The 17,474-nt window shown below is 32.5% G+C and overlaps 4 protein-coding genes across 5 annotated transcripts; all 4 read left to right on the forward strand.

Annotated features, from left to right (window-relative positions):
• On the forward strand, nt 2,798–3,545 carry LOC107614614 (ethylene-responsive transcription factor WIN1). The gene is made up of 2 exons (XM_016316756.2): nt 2,798–2,982; nt 3,062–3,545. Exons 1-2 carry the CDS (start codon nt 2,903–2,905, stop codon nt 3,543–3,545), a joined length of 564 nt encoding a protein of 187 aa, XP_016172242.1. The 5' UTR covers nt 2,798–2,902.
• LOC107619225 lies at nt 7,651–10,368 on the forward strand. Its single transcript, XM_016321475.2, has 5 exons — nt 7,651–7,863; nt 8,172–8,285; nt 8,826–8,905; nt 9,564–9,688; nt 10,145–10,368. The coding sequence occupies exons 1-5, from the start codon at nt 7,811–7,813 to the stop codon at nt 10,214–10,216; spliced, it is 444 nt and encodes a 147-aa protein (XP_016176961.1). The 5' UTR covers nt 7,651–7,810; the 3' UTR covers nt 10,217–10,368.
• On the forward strand, nt 11,270–12,412 carry LOC107619005 (embryo-specific protein ATS3B). Its single transcript, XM_016321212.2, has 3 exons — nt 11,270–11,667; nt 11,740–11,844; nt 11,928–12,412. The coding sequence occupies exons 1-3, from the start codon at nt 11,530–11,532 to the stop codon at nt 12,198–12,200; spliced, it is 516 nt and encodes a 171-aa protein (XP_016176698.1). The 5' UTR covers nt 11,270–11,529; the 3' UTR covers nt 12,201–12,412.
• LOC107619004 (embryo-specific protein ATS3A) lies at nt 12,601–13,757 on the forward strand. 2 transcript variants are annotated; one of them, XM_016321211.2, is made up of 3 exons: nt 12,601–12,850; nt 12,927–13,299; nt 13,671–13,757. In XM_016321211.2, the coding sequence occupies exons 1-3, from the start codon at nt 12,692–12,694 to the stop codon at nt 13,676–13,678; spliced, it is 540 nt and encodes a 179-aa protein (XP_016176697.1). In that variant the 5' UTR covers nt 12,601–12,691; the 3' UTR covers nt 13,679–13,757. The 2 variants fall into 2 exon arrangements, with proteins under 2 accessions (XP_016176697.1, XP_020968078.1); XM_021112419.1 differs by having other exon boundaries at nt 12,617–12,850; nt 12,921–13,299.

Genomic DNA, 17,474 nt, shown 5'->3' on the forward strand with positions numbered 1-17,474 from the left:
TATGGGTGTATTAAATAGAAATTAAATTTACCTCTTCTTTTATACTAATCCTTTCCTTTTTATTGTGCTCCTTCTTTTGAAGGTTAATTACAAGCGTTAGGGGATAAAATTCACGATTAATTATTGTTTTAATTATTATTACATGAAGACTTGTTTGGGTGTCATTTTAAAAAAGTTTTTTGTTAAATGATATTCTTTTAAAAAAAAATTTATTAAAGTAAAAGTAATTTTATGTTTGGATATCTCATGTAAAAAAATCTTTTTATCTATCAATTATATTTGGATAAAAGAAGAAAAAAGTACTTTTTTGTTCATTTATTATGTGAAAAATATTTTTTAAAAAAAAATCTTTTAAAAAAAGATATAAATTGTAACTTAAAAAAAAAATATTTTTTTCTAGTACTTTTATTTTTATTATTAAAAATTTGTCAAATATATTAAAAAATAAAAAAAATCATTAAATTTTTTTTTTACCAATTTAATTACGTCCAAACAAGTACAAAATCTTGTAAAAGAAGCTATTATATAGTCTTTAATGAATAATAATCGCAACAACTTCTTTAATTTAATTATTGGCTATTCTACTAATGAGCTATATAATGACCATGCAACTCCTTTTGAATAATAATCGCAACAACTTTAATTTAATTATTGGCTATTCTACTAATGAGCTATATAATGATCATGCAACTCCTTTTAAATTAAAGAGAACATCTCCTAATACATAGGAATTGAAGGTTATCCATTTTTATTGGAAAATTTTCAAATATACCGATATACCGATGTTTCAATAATTTTTAACCGTTAATTTTAATTATATATATTATATATATTTTTATAATTAAGATCAACAATTAAAAATTATTAAAATAGCGATACACTTGAAAAATTTTCATCTTTATTTATTTCTTTGCTTGTGTTACATGTGTAGAGGATTAGAGGAAGAATGGACCTCTTTGGGTAGAGAATTTAATTTAATTATTTGTTTATTAACAGATTATTTTTCTTTTCGAGAAAGTCTACGGGACAGCGTTTTTATTAAAATTTGGTCCGCACTTAACTATAAAAAAAAAAATTTATATCATTAGATATCATTTCACACCATATAAAAATACTAATAATAATTAATTGATAACTATATATCACAAATTCTACTGACTCCTTAACATTCTTTTTTTTACCAGAATCACATCAACTCTCTTCTTTTTTAACACATATAGTGGTTCCGCGCAATTAGTTTCAACATTCTGTAAAATTAGCACCTTTTACCCAAGAAAAAGAAACATATCTTCTTACTTTTCGAGACTTCATTATTTTTCCTCCATAATAATGAAGAAACATTTGTACTTAAAAGGTGGAATTTTATTAATTTAGCTTAGGTAGCTAGAACTTGGACTAGTATGGAGGTTGGAATATATATAGACATAATAACAGAAAATAGTACAAAATTCTAAAGCAAGGCGAAGGTTGAGTTATTTATAATAATTAAGTGAAGCATGCTATATATGTTCATACTTAGAAAAATCTCCGATCTACTATTTTTCTACCTGTACAAACACAGCTAGCATTTCAAATTAGTACACTGACACCATGTTCTGACAAATCTCATTTAATTTAAACTCAATCTGTTAATAGTACCAAGAATTGGGATATACATATTTACATACTTAGTTTAATTTTATGTTTTGGCTACTACATATGAGTATTAACATTGTGTTTTTTCCTCATTAAGAAACCAGAAGAAAATAAATAATCATTGGAAAAGCATATGGAACTAAGAAGTAAACAATTTAATTAATTTATAATTATATTTACCCTAAATTAAAATTTTGAATGATACGTTGGAGAAATAGGGGCGGGGATCACAGAACTTTCAACAATTCTGATTATATAAAAAAATTTATAAAATATATAAAAAAACATCCATTTAGTATGAAAAAGAAATATTCTAATACTTAGTAGAAGAAACATTCTAATGCCTAGTATAAGCACCATCTACGTAAAGATTTTGGATTTACCTAGAAACATTTGGCTGATTTTTTGATAGTACCCTCTTTATTCCCTAGCATTGTTAATAATCATTTAGTGGTTGGATTAAGGTTTATTGGGAGTGGCTATATTGTAATTCAATGTTTTTACCTCAAAGGGGAAGGTCATAAATTAACGAGAAATGGTTGCTTTGATATATATACATGCATGTAGAGGATGGGAGTACTAGTTTTGTGGTTGTACTTTTTCATTGAATAGAAAGAGAGGGACCAAGTAATGGGATATTGGTATTCCACCTATGTCAAGATAACATGCATGTATGTTCTCAAATTTGTACTGTCACAGTATATAACTGGCATAGATAGATAATAACTTAACTGGTACTATATTATATATACAAAATGATGATGACATGGATAATTATTGATTGCCAAACTCATGTATGGAGCAAAGCGTCTTTCTAAGTTAGAAGGTAACGGCTTCCTTCTTGGCGTAATTGACACTTTCATTTCCATGTAACATTATTATAACCATGCATAAAGACAACCCTCATGTGATTTTATCATAACATATAATGAAGCATCACAATCCATCTTAATATATAATATCTATTCAGCAAATTAAGATTAGTTAGTTAATTAAATAGCTAAGTTGTAACCAAACATTCTAGTGTAACCCTATATATATATATATATGCATGGTTAGTTACTTACTACCCTATCAGCTATCAGCATCAAAGGCTAATATGATATTTAGTTAGCACTTATTGCGGATGCACCCTTATCAAGTATATATATATATATATATCACAAGTTGAGAAATAGCCTTAATTTGCTTCTTCCCCTAACTCATATGCCACTTCCACATTTGAACCTCATCACTACTTCTTCACTACTATCTCTCTCTCTCTGATATGGTGCAGTCAAAGAAATTCAGAGGTGTCAGGCAACGCCATTGGGGCTCTTGGGTTTCTGAGATTCGCCACCCATTATTGTATGTCTTGTATTCATCTATCATCAAACAAAACTAAACTAAACTAGTAGTATGTATATCTAACTGAGTTTGGTTTCAGGAAAAGGAGGGTGTGGCTTGGAACATTTGAAACTGCTGAAGAAGCAGCAAGAGCATACGATGAAGCAGCTATTTTGATGAGTGGAAGGAACGCCAAGACTAACTTCCCAGTTTCAGAGAACAATAACATTAACAACAGTTCCAGTGGCACTGCTTCTTCTTCATCTTCATCTTCCACAACAACATTCTCTGCAGTTCTTAGTGCAAAGCTGAGGAAGTGCTGCAAGTCCCCATCACCTTCTCTCACGTGCCTCAGGCTCGACACAGAGAATTGCCACATTGGTGTGTGGCAGAAGCGGGCCGGGCCTCGCTCCGAATCCAACTGGATCATGATGGTCGAGTTGGAAAGGAACAACACCACCACCCCCCTCACCACCCAACCTGCTTCTTCTTCCTTGAAGCCAGAGGAAGCCACCAATAATAACGGTGGCTTGGATGAGGAACAGAGGATTGCCCTGCAGATGATAGAAGAGCTTCTTATCTAAATATTAAATTTTTGACTTTGAGGGCTAACAGGATCACTTAACACCTCTGATTCTAATTTAGAAATGTCAGGAGACAAAGGATTATCAATTTCAACAGAATGTTGAGCTAGTTCAGTTAGAAAATGTTGATCATTCTGTGGTATTATGCTAACTGAACATGAACCTGAACCTTGCAAGATGACCTTTTTGATTTAATCTTAGGCAGATCATCTGTTGTAAGAGAGCTCTCTTAGCAACAGATTCTTCTTGCTGAGCAAGCCATAAACGGGATCTAGTGTTATTTCCAAGTTGAGGTATCAACATAACAAGTAGTCATTGAATAAGAAAGCATAACATATCACAAACTACCTATACACTTTGACTCTCTTTCTACTACCATCATCATCATTCTTCAGTTTATTTATATATGGCATTGACAGGTAGCTACCCCCACTCATTCAGCAACAACCAGCATTTGATTTTATTTCCATATGATCTTTATCAAAATACAAGAAGAAACCTGATATAAGACACACGCCACTAAAAGTTATAGACTGCATATAAAAACGAAGTTGCAAGTTTAATATACTGCTTTTGAGGCTTACACGATAGGCTTTCGGCATCATCATCAACCTCTGCAGTAGCAGGCTTTTGATCTTTCCTCTTAAATACCACTTTTTCATAATTTTTAAACAATTCATCATACATCTCATCTATATCTTCACCTACATCCGGCAAAATTTGTCTTTCATGTTACCTGCATCATCATTCATTCATTTGCAAGGCACAAAAATTTACAAATTCTCCGATTTAGACATAGAACAAAATCTAAAAAGTGAATGAGAGAAGGATTTTCTTAAGAAATTAAAGTGGCCATTAAATTAGTGTTGATTTAACTAAAGTTACAACCCCCTCATATTTTAGAGTCATCAGCAACTAGTAATTACAAAACAGAGCCATCAGTAAATTTGAACAAAAATTTCAAAGCCATCAGCAACTAACAAGTACAAAACAGAGCCATCAAAAGAGCAGCATAACAAAATCACTAATCACAAATCACTTGTCACAAATTCCAAATTCAAAACACTCAATGCCATAACAAAACAGCAGCTTAACAAGTCACTAGTCAGTAATCACAAATTCGAAACTCAAATCAACAGCATTACAAGAGACCCAAGAAATCACAAATCACAAATTCAACCTCAAATCCTTGAAACAGAGTAACAGATTCAACTTTCCACTAACCTCAAATCAGTAAATCACAGTTTCACTAACCTTCCACTGACAGCGGAAGACGACGGCGGGACGACAGCGACAACACGGCGCACCAGCTGAAGGCCTCGAGCAGCGATTTCACCTGTGAATGGAAGACGTGCCGAGCTAGAAAGGGGAGACGCCGTGGAGAAGGAGAAGGAAGAGGCCGCGGAGACGCCGACACAGACGAACGGCGGCGGCGGTTCCGTCCAAGAAGCTGGATTTTTGGGTTGGGAAGGAGCTAGGGCTTGCTCTTGCTGTGTGTTCTGTGTTGTCTTTCAAATGAGGGTGTGTTTTGGTGGGGTGAGGGGAGTAACTCGCGTGGGGTGGGTGGGTTTTCTTTTTTTTTTTTTCCTTGACAAAATCAAAACGACGGCGTCTTATACGAACCGGTCGGTTTCCGGTCCGGTCCAACGACCGGTTATCAACTATACTCTTCTCTATATTCCATTCTCTGTCTTCTTCTAAAACTATCCTCTTTTTAACTACCACTGCCTAACGATCCCTAATCCCTACAGTAACACTTCCAGGCACTATTATATTCATTCTAATTTCTAAGAACAAAGAATACTCAAATGGATTCTAAGTTGTAGAAATTTGGAAAACGACAACGTGCTTTGTGACATCATCCTATATGTCAGCAGAAAAAAAAGTCTAGGAGCCAGCACTTTTATTAAAAACACTCGTAATAGTTAATTAATGACTACAAATTACAAAATTTACTGTTTTTAGCACTCTTCTTTTTCTAATTCTTCTGTGCTTTATTATATTGATAATTAAGCCTTAAACTAGTTACTATAAACTGATGTATCTATATTGGCTGCTATGGGCTATATTATAGGTGAACCAAAAATACAAAATTTGCAAATCTTAATATGACATAGATGTATGTATGTATATGTTGATCTACTTTATAAGAAGAAAAGGAACATATATAAGTACATCTGCATGCAACTAATTAATAAACAGTGTAGCCAACCACATGATAGAGCAGAAAGAAACTAAAGAATATCGTACTAAAACAAAGGTGTGGGGAAAATGGTGTCCTTGTTGATTTAATTATAAGAAGCAAAACATGTGCTAATAATTTTGTTGACTACGACATGATTTCAATTTAATTTGTTGTGTGTGTGTACTGTGTATGTAGACCACACCAAATCATTTGACAGATTAAGATTGTTTATTGAATTTGATACTGACTAATCAACTCTGAAAGCTTGATTTGAAGATTCCTGCCGACAGTTATCACGAGGTTTATTAGATCAAGATTCATCATCAAATGTGGTTTTAGGAGAAGGATTAGAGTACGCACATGCAAGAGTTTTGAAATGGAAATGATCTTCAGCGATATGGAATAAAATCTCAAGCACTATGCTAAATTAACAAGTATAAGCAAAATGAACAATTTAATGCACGGAATGTGTAACGTCGTGTTGTTCTAGTTACGTTAATATATACAAGGCAATACGGTTCCCGCATTTTTCATCTTAATTGAACTGGAGTCACACAAACGAATGAATCTAATTTATGGGATGACGTTGAAGCTTTGGAGAAATAGAAAAACGGAAAAGCAATTCATGTATATTCTATAAAGGGTGCGAATGCGATAATACTGAAATATTCCTTTCGGGATTGGAAATTAATGGAACTATTGGAGTAACAGAGAAACCCCATGTGATGGAGATTTATAGGTATCTTTAGGCCAGGGCATTTCTGTCTCTAAAAATTAAGAACATGGAAGATTAAATTGCCTTCAAAGTGGGGACTACTCAAGGCAGATGATGAAGCTCCTAATTGTTTTTTGTCACATTCATTGTATATCTATGAGCTGTTCCCCATATGATGATAATGATGATGATGTTGTAGACGAGTTATATACATGTATGCATTGGTAGATAACAATTCACTTTAACCATGCTTTAATTATTCTAGTTTCTGATGATCTCTAATTATTAGTATGTAGTAGTATATATGTATCGGTGTTAAATGATGATGATGCATGCGTACGAAAATGGTATAAGCCTTTGGGTGCTTTAGCCTTATAAAAATAGGCTCTGGCTTCCTTGTGAAAGCTTATTGGGTTTAATTTTTATCATTGAATAATGATTTCTATAGTTTCACATTGAAGATAGGTTTGTAGTAGGTGAATTTGTATCAAGGGGAGTTAACTAGGCCTTGTGCATGTTGCATCACATTCCCATGTGAAGTGCAAACACGTGTGTGCTTTTACTAGGGAATATTTTCGTATACATATCATGGTTAGTTGCCTAAATTTGGGTTGACAAGTCTTGTGATTATAATAAGGGTTTATTATTTGGGAGTCATTCAAATAAATATCAAGGTTTTGAAAACCGGACCGGTCATCAAACCGCTTTAATCACTGGTTCACTGGTTTATTGGTCCAACCGGTCCAACCAGTGGTTCAACCGGAAAAACCGTTTTAGAATAAATAATAAATAAATTATAAATAAACATCCTAAAATATCTTCCAAATTTAAAACACTACACTAAAAATCATCAACCAAATTCATATGATCTTATCCAAATACAAACTCAAAGGTTAAATAGTAAAAAAAAATATCTAAATATTAAATTTTTGACTTTGAGGGCTAACAGGATCACTTAACACCTCTGATTCTAATTTAGAAATGTCAGGAGACAAAGGATTATCAATTTCAACTTCTGGACAAAATTATATGTATAGACTATAGAGAAAGAGATTTAGGTTTGATTCAGTAAATTTTTTATATTTTTTTAATAAATTATAAAAGTTTGTTTTCAAAAATTAAAATTTTTTGAATATTTGGACCTGACATGATTGTTTTCTTGAAAGACAATACAGTTTTTAAATCAAGCCCAGTCCACAAATAATTTTTTAAGTCTAAAGGAATAAAAGTAAAAATAAAGGGGCATTTAAGTAATTGTAAGCAGCGCCAAGCGTAGGAGAACAAGAGAAGATCTCTGCGATCCCGTTTCATCGATCGGAGCTCGTAGGTTCGCAGGCGAAAGAGGAAGAAAGAGAAGCTGAGAGTATGATACTGGCGGTGCTGTTTGCGAACGTTGAGGGAAATATCCTCATCGAGCGGTGTGTTTATATCTCTCTCTTTTCCTGCTGTTATCTATATCATTTATCCCAATTTTGATTCGTTTCCTTTCTATGCTTCGTAATGTAATTCTCATATTCCAGTTAGATCCCTATGTTGTTATGAAAGATAGAAGTAGCTGATTTGTTGTTGATCTCTGATGCAATTTGAAATCCCGATTTTCCTCATAGAGAGGAGCTTTCAGTTCATAGTCATAAATGCTCAGAAAATCAAAGGAACAGCAAAAAGGGTCATGATTTCAGCTTTATGATTATGTAACGATCTAAGTTCAGTGGCTTTATGGTTTCAGTTTTCATGGTGTTCCTGCAGAGGAGCGGCTACACTGGCGTTCCTTCTTGGTTAAATTAGGAGCTGACAATCTCAAGGGTGCCAAAAATGAAGAGCTCCTCGTGGCTTGCCACAAGTTAGTCTTTTCTTCTCTAATGCTTCTCATTCCTTGAAGATTCAATGTCATGTCATTTATGTATGTATGTATGTATGTGTGTATGTTTGTCTGTCTGTGTGTGCGCCAACATGAATTGGTTCGTCTAAAAGTATTTTACAGATTTATTTGATTCTGAACCCGTTAGGGAGGAGGATTCCATTGTGGTTACTTGAAATGAAGCAGTAGTAGGCAAGGCAAATGGGCTCTTCAAACTTGTTTCCTGAATTATTATTATTGAAAAACAGAGAGAGAGGTTAGAGAAAGAGAGAGAGAGAGAGATTATAGTGATGGACTATACTCAGTTTTCCATTTGTTTAGTTTCTTGTGTTTGTTTGGTGGAAGAAAATAAACAAACTGAACAATATTGCTTACTATTAATATTTTCCAATCTAGTCTCTTTTGCTTCACTGCATAGTGCATACTATTGTTCATTCAAGTTCCTGTATTTTAGAAAAATCATGACTCATTATTATGTGATGATGATATGGTATTTTGGCTTACGTATTTTATTCTTTTCAGGTCAGTTTATATTGTGTACACAGTTCTAGGGGATGTCAGCATATATGTTGTGGGCAAGGACGAGTATGATGAACTTGCTTGTATGTATCCGGTGAACTGTATTTTATGCTTGATGATGGTAAAATAAAGTACACAAAACTATGATGTCAGTTGTTGATTCTAATATCAATATGAATGTTTCCCAATGTTTCATATTTGGTAATGGTAATAATTAAACCTTAGAAAGAAGTCATCTCATTTGTTGATGCTTGGAACCAGATATGTTTTTCACATGTTTTGAAATTGAAGCACTGGCTTGGGGGTCCTAGATTCATAACCTTTTGTTCTTTTGAGATGATCAAGGAGATTTTTGGAGAAAGTGGTGGGAGAGACTAGCCCTTTTTCTGTCTTGTAATAGATACAGGCAACCAATACACAAAAAAGATTAGGAACTAGATCTTTTCTTACTAATATTTCTTTTCCTAGCATTACTTTTTGAAGAATAAAGCAACAAGAAAAATTGGCAATCAATCGAACTGATGAGATATAGAACTCACAATCTCAACTTATTGGAAACTGTTGTCTAGCTACCAAGAAAGGGAAAATATCTTATTAATATTTAAGAAAAGCAGGTTATTTTGTTTATAAACATTTCATGGCATCATCAATTTGAACAATGTCAAGCATATTGTTGTTATTTTTCTAGGGTCTGTAAAAGGTACATAATTACCATTTCATTTTTTTTTTAATAATTTTCAGTGTCCGAGGTAATCTTTGTCATAACCTCAGCTGTGAAGGATGTATGTGGGAAGCCCCCAACTGAGCGCCTTTTCCTTGATAAGTATGGAAGGATATGCCTGTGCTTGGATGAAATTGTATGGAAGGTGAGGAGACATGCTGTACTACTTTATATAAGAGCTTGATTGTTTTGAATTTCTCAGTTTACTCACTCTGCTTGGCGTGAGACATTTCAATTGATGACATCAACTCATCAAGTGGTATGCATCCTGATATATATCTAGCTAGTGCAAATGAATATTATTATTGAGGTCATCCATTTTGGATGAGGCCCATCTAATCTGACATTATTTTCATTTATTCTCGTGAAATATTGTTCCATGTTATATGCATATAAGATTTCATATGAACTGTGGAAGGAAGAAACTTCGCAATACCACTCAAAAGTGATTCAGTTCTCCCCATATATTGTGATGCCTTTTGTTATGTGGGTCACTCATTACTGATCCAAACAGTACCTTTATACGACGTCTGTGTTTCGTTGTTATAAGCAGCAATTCTTCTTGATGCTTTGCTTGACACTTGGCCTCTATGTTTTGAAGGGATATTTGGAAAATACAGAGAAAGATAGAATCAAAAGATTGATAAGGTTGAAGCCTCCGACAGAGTTCTGAATGAGAATGGCCAATTATAACGCAATCATCAATCTGAGTTGTGTTTAGCATCTTCTTAGTTGGAATGGCAAGGCGCTGAAGTTTCTGTAGGATATATGAGTTCTGCAACAGCTATGCTATCATTGAGGCAATCCTCTCGGTATGAGCTTTCTTACTTTGCCCAAACACAAAAAAAAACACACACACACACACACCCCTTTGGTTGTCGCTCGTTTGCTCTTGTAAGTTCTCTTTGTTAGATGTGTACGATTATTTTTATTCTTTGGACGACGGTTTTTATCCCCAGATTATAGCTTACTGCAAAAAGCGTTGTTCCGCAATTTGATCTCATCTTATTCTTTTGTACGACTTGTATTTATGCTTGAGAACTATGGAGTTGAGAGGCGCGATTCGCCGGAAGAACATTGGAAAGTACTGTAGGATCCAAGTGAGAAATCTGAAATGGTTTAACTTTGAAAAGGATGCAGCTTCAAATTTTACATTTAAAAAGGTTAAACTTTTTGACATTGACTGGCTCAAATTTGTCGTTTGCGAGGATTGGATGGTATAAAACCATAAATCATAACACGAGTTTAGCGAGACAAAATTAAATAATGCTTTATACAGATAAAGTTCACTATCCCATCAAGCAATTTTATACTGTTTTTAATTTGTAAAATTTACTTAATTTAGGTTTATAATATATATTAAAGCTATTTCGTTTCGAAAAATTTATCGGCTTAATGATTAATTTGCAAAAAACATGCGTTGAAAAATGAAAACGGTGAAATTTTCTCATGATCAAATAGGTAGAAAGCATCCAAGGGTTCATATGCTAGAAGTTAAAAACGAAGAAAAAGGAAGTTAACCAGCAGGGACAGGAGAATTATTCTATCAAACATCATGATGTTCACTGAAACGAAAGAGAGAAATATAACAAGAGAAGAATATATAATTGTTTTTGCCACTCAAATTTAATTTTTTTATTTATGTTAGTATAGGATATATATATAATACTATGACGAAAAATAAATATGAAACAAAAATAACTATAACCCGTCACTCCGTCACAGTTAGTAATTGATCTCTCTTTCTCAAATGTTAATTTTAAAATTTGAATCATTTTAGAAGGATTAGCATAAGGGAATAAGGGATCCTTTGATGCCAAGGGAAAGAAATAAATGTATTTAAGGAGATCAGTACACCTACCCCCTTGTCCTTTGTTGCGAGACGTGGGCATCCGAAAACCAAGGTTGTGTGCCTATAGACTCTAGTCCACTGGTTTTAGATCGTTTCATTACCATTTACCAGTTAGCAGAATACAACACAAAACCATGAAGACGAAGACTGTGACTTCAATAATCCTCATATTCTGCGTGGTTGCTTCCTTCTCCACTGATGATCAGACTCACACTCAGCTGCCTCAAGCTAACGAATCTTTCAAGCCCAACCAAACCCTCCAGCAGCAGCTTGTAAGAAATAAGAATATTCTCTTCCTATATGAATGATGATAAATATGTAGGGTTGTAACTTGTAAGTTGCAGGGTAGTAGCTGTACTTATACAGTAACCATTAAAACAAGCTGCAGCTCTCCCTCCTATACGAGAGATCAAATCAGTCTCGCATTTGGCGACACCTATGGTTATCAGGTACACTATATTATACTATTCCTTTTGCTTCCATTCATCGCTGGATTTATATATATTTCATATTTGGAATCGATTGCCATCAGGTTTATGTTCCAAGACTTGGGGATCCTTATGATTCTAGAACATTCGAGCGCTGCTCTACGGATACGTTTCAGATTTACGGACCCTGTACCTACCAAATCTGCTATCTGTATCTGTACAGAACCGGATACGATGGGTGGATGCCCGAGTACGTCACCGTATCCGGCTACTACTCCAGCCCCGTTACCTTCTACTACAACGCTTTCATTCCTTACGGCGTTTGGTATGGCTTTGACTACTGTTATCGTTATTCCGCCTCCACTGCTTCCGCCTAGTGGGCCTTCTTCTAGCCCAACAAACATCTAATAAATTAGGAATCTAGTGGGCCTACTATTAACCCTTTTCTATGGGTTTCTTCTGTAATGGGCCTAATGTTGGATTTTCTGTATGAGACTAGTTTATTTTTATTTTATACATATTCCCGAACCCCCTGTCACACTTAACGTGTCTTTCACATTAAAATAAAAATAAATATATATTGCTTTCGTTTCTTGCCTTATAGCTAATACTGAAAGGTTAGTTCAACTTTTAGAATAGCATAGAGAATATTGTGATGAAAACATTTGCAGATGTTAATTCATATATGATTTGTTTACTTGAGCGGTCGGCCTTTGATGAAAGGAAATGGGCACAGAAAATATATAATATAATAAATTATTGAGGTTTCTTGGTCCTTTATATAGAAGTAACTAAGAAAGTAGTTGTGAGTAAATTAAATGGTTAAGTCCTTGAGTAATCAATAAAAGTTAAGTAGTTAGAAAAAGTGATGAACAAAAAGATGAAAGCATCAGTAAGCTCAATAGTCATCACATTTTGCATCATTGGTGCCTTGTCGGAAGCAAAGCCAGCAGGTAGAGTAAATGCATCACTCTTGAAGCACCACAGAAACAGAACCCGAACGGAGCCGCAGCCGCAGCCGCAGCCGGTAATTTTAATATATAGATGAATTGAACTGCTTTGTTGACTACTTTGTAATGTATATATATATATGAATGGTGCAGAATAGGCGTGGTGGTGGTGGGTGCATTTACTCACTGACCATCAGCACAAGCTGCGATTCGCCGACGTATACGAGGGATTCAATCAGCCTTAGATTACGCGACGCTGATGGGAATGGAGTATACGTTGCAACGCTGGAGGATCCATCGTCAGGGAGGTTCAGTAGGTGCAGAAAGGACAGAGTAGACTTGTACGGGGGGCCATGTATCAAGCAGGTGTGCTACGTAGAACTGTACAGAGATGGAGTTGATGGCTGGATTCCAGAAACACTCACCGTATCCGGATACAGAGCGCCTCCCATGACCTTTCACTTTCACAACTTCATTCCACGCGGTGTTTGGACTCAAGTTAACAAGTGTAGTCCTTATAATAATAATTACTAGAGAAAGTATAGAGGGCCAATGGACTAAGCGTACAATGTGTATAATGGAGGTTTAGAAAGTATCAGAGATATATGACCACTAGTGTTACATTGTTCTATCAGGTTATGCTTTTGGGATGAGTGATTTCATGACATTGTATTAGAATTCTAAGTCCAAAAAGTCAAGAATTCGATCTTTGGTGAACCCAAAATCAGCTTAAGTTTTTTGGATGAGTGATTTTATGACATAAGATGTTTATTATTCCTGGATATCCAGATGGTTATTCTAGATAATATGGGTGACGTTCATTTTATTCATGGACCAAAAATTTAACCAATTATACATATTGTATGCTTAGACAATTGACTCCCTAGCATTACTCTTATTACTAACACAATAACCTTCTCACTTTTTGACTTTTTTGTCATTTATATGGCGATAAATCCACTTTGCTCGTGCACTGCATTTTCACCTTTGCTCCATAAATAAAAGATAGGATACCAACACAATGACTAGTAGATTTAACTAACTTAGTGGGTAACTCTTGCATATCAATCCATGTGTCTACATTATTCAAGGTCTATGTCAACATACACATAGATTTCTATGAAAATAAACACATAAGAATACAAGAATTATTCATCGAAACATATAGGTTTGGTAGATAAACTAATACAAAGGCTAAAATAATAGAAATATGTTGAATTTTATTAGACTATAAACCAAAAACAAAATTGTAAGAACTAACAAAATTTATTTAAGCCACGAAATTTTATAAACTTTTGAATTAATTTGACATGCCATTATAGTACTTTATTTTTGCGTATGTATATACAAAAATAATCCACCAAATAAATTATTACGTATTTGTGTATGAAAATATAATTTATTTTTAATATACTTTTAAGTATATTTAATATGGTTATTTCACAAATATAACTCAATACAACTATTAGATTATATTCCAAACGTATGAAAATATAAATAATCGAAGTTATCTGATTTAATGTAGTAGTGTACTATTAATTTGAATTATATTGATTCGATTTAGTACTATGCTAACTGATTCAAATTCAATGAATTCTATTTATATAGAATTATAAACAAAAACATATACATGAGGTTATTTAGTTTGAGACTTTTATATAATATTATTATGTGTTTAATTTATGTATGTGTTTTACCCTATATTTGCTTTGGCGGACAAGATAATGGTATATTCGAGTAGCTGGACATGGATCTAGAGTCATTGTGAGCAGTGCCGGAGTTTGAAACAAAATTTTGGAGGGACAAAAAATTTAACATTAAAATTTAATAATAATATTTATATTAAAATAAAATTTATAATATAATTATTTTTTAAGTTTGTTACTAATAAGATAATAAATAAATAATTTTACAAATAAAAAATATAAAATAATTTATAATAATATTTTTCGAGTCTTTAGTGACTTGAAATCTTCAATAATTGAATTAGAATTAAACTTTTCAACAATTTTTTTTTTCAATTTCTTTCTTCATTATTTTCATTGATGAAAATGATGTAATAGCTGTAGACACGGGAAGAAATAATATCAGATAAATTAATCTATCAATCAAGAGAGCTGCTTGTTGAATAGAGAGTTGCGAAATGCAAATAGAGAAGCTGCTAGTGAATAGGGATGTCAATGGGGCGGGGTGGGGGCGGGAATGCCTCCCTGCTCCCCGTTCCCACCCCCAGAATTAATCCCATCCCCGCCCCGATCCCTGCCATGGGGATAATTGTCCCCATATCCATTCTCCGCGTTTCCCGTATTTTCCGCGGGCCCCATTCCCCATCCCCTTATATTTAACATTCATATGAAAATTATAGTAAAAAAATCAAAAAAATAAAAAACAAACTACAAAATACTATTACAAACACACAAACATATCTTATCCAAGATTATAAGTCCAGAAATACAACATAGTAAATTATAATCCATAAAATAAAATCTTAAAATACAACTTCCATTCTAAAAAAAGCAATAAGATATAGTCTTTAACATCAAGTATTCTTTGATGGTCAGCATACTCAGCAAGAGAAATCATAATTGCTTTAGATACATAGAAGGAGAGAAAATCAAGTAACTATTTCAAAATTATAAACCCTATATGTCTAATTGCTTTAGATACATAAAAAGAGAGAAAATCAAAATTATACAACACAGTGAGTAGGGAAGACGGAATAATAGGGTTAGGATTTTTTTAATTGGTAAAATTACTAAAAAACCCACTTATGTTAGAAATAAAGTAAAGTTATTTAAGAAATTTTAAACATTTGGGGAATTATCGGGGATGGGGCGGAGATCCCCGCGCCTATCTCGGGGGAATTTTGCTCCCCATCTCCATCCCACAGGAAAAATTCCCTACCAATGGGACCCCATTCGGGGCGGTTCCCGCGGGGATCCCCGCCTAATTAAATAAATAGTAAAATATAAAATAATATCAAATTACATAAATAAAAAATACCTAATTTTTTATATTTGAACTCAAAAGTAGAGGGAGTATTACTTATTGAATAGCGATGAAGATTGAACTTTGATTATAATAATTATAATAAAGTATTTGAGCCAACTGAATAATTTTTTATTTTTTTAAAAAAATATTACTAATTTTTTTATAAAAAATTTGGGAGTGGTCATAACTCCATTGTCTCAACTAAACTCCGTCCTTGAGCTTGACTATAAAAAAAAGAAAAGTATAGGTAACCAATAAAATTTTTGAACAATGTATAAACAATGTGAATTAATAGGGTTAAAAGAGTAAATTTAATTAGTAGCATTAAATTAGAATGTAGTGTATTTTTATTTGATTGGTGATTGTTTATATTGTTCAAAATTTTCAATGTTCCCCTAACACTCCCTATAAAAAAAATATAACATTAATTAACGGTTGGATTGATGAAATTTATCACGCATGATCATTTATTCACCAATACAAATATTTGGTGTAAACAGATTCCTTTTCTCTATATTTATAAATTATTGTATCTATACGTGCAATGTATAAAAAATATCTATTTTTTTATACTATACATTTATAAAATAAAAAAAGCATAAAGTACTTATATTTAATAAAAAAATTTCACAAAATACTTATATTAATCACTAAATATTAATAAATCTAATTATTTAATACTGACATTTTCTAAAAATAATATCAACATATAGATTGGAATTAGAACGCACCACATTATCAGCATACTTAATTTTAAAATTACGTCATTAGTATATTTAACTCTAAAATTTACGTTTATAAATGGTAAAATAAAATAATATATATAACAAAAATGTAAGAAAAAATTGTGATAATTTTTAAAAGAATATAACATAAAATATTAAAATTATTAATTTACATATATACAAGTCATTTACACATACAAGTCTATACAAGTCATTTATATTGTATTGTTTAAGAATTTTTCATGTATGTATATTGATAAATTCTATATAATTCAAAACTCTTCCTCTTCTTTCTTGTATTATAAAAGTGAATTTTATTGAATTGGGATTAACTTGTATAAACTTGTATGCAAAAAAGACTTGTATATGTAGCAGATCTCTTTACAAAAATATAAAAAATAATCATAATAATTACTAAAAAGATATGATATTTAAAATTATTAACAAATCTCAACATATATAACTAATTATTAAATGTTAATTTGTGTATGATTTGATTATTACATAATACTTTTTTAAAAATTAATTGAGAACAGATAGAGATATTCAAACAGACACCGGAATGTATTACCGTAAGTATGCTTGAAATCAAAATATAATCTCTTGTAGAATTTGAATTATTGATTATTGGTGATTGAATCACTAGAATATATAAGAAAGAATCATAATAATTATTAAAAAGATAGATATGAAATAGAATATTAAAATTATTAACAAATTTTAATATAAATAATCATTAAATATTAATTTGTGTATAATTGGCTACGTAATACTTTTTTAAAAAATAGTTGAAAAAAAAATATACGCAAATTATTACCAGAATGCGCCACATCAATATACTTATTCCCAGAATGCAAATGATGAAGATCGATAAATTTCACAATAATTAATCATTAAATGTTAACAAATCTAACTATTTAGTGCATAATATTTTCTAAAATATCATTAATATGTAGATTAGCACTAGCACACGCTACGTCAACAT

The sequence above is a fragment of the Arachis ipaensis genome, chromosome B09 (genome assembly GCF_000816755.2).
Source record: "Arachis ipaensis cultivar K30076 chromosome B09, Araip1.1, whole genome shotgun sequence".
In the NCBI taxonomy this organism is placed as follows: Eukaryota; Viridiplantae; Streptophyta; class Magnoliopsida; order Fabales; family Fabaceae; genus Arachis; species Arachis ipaensis.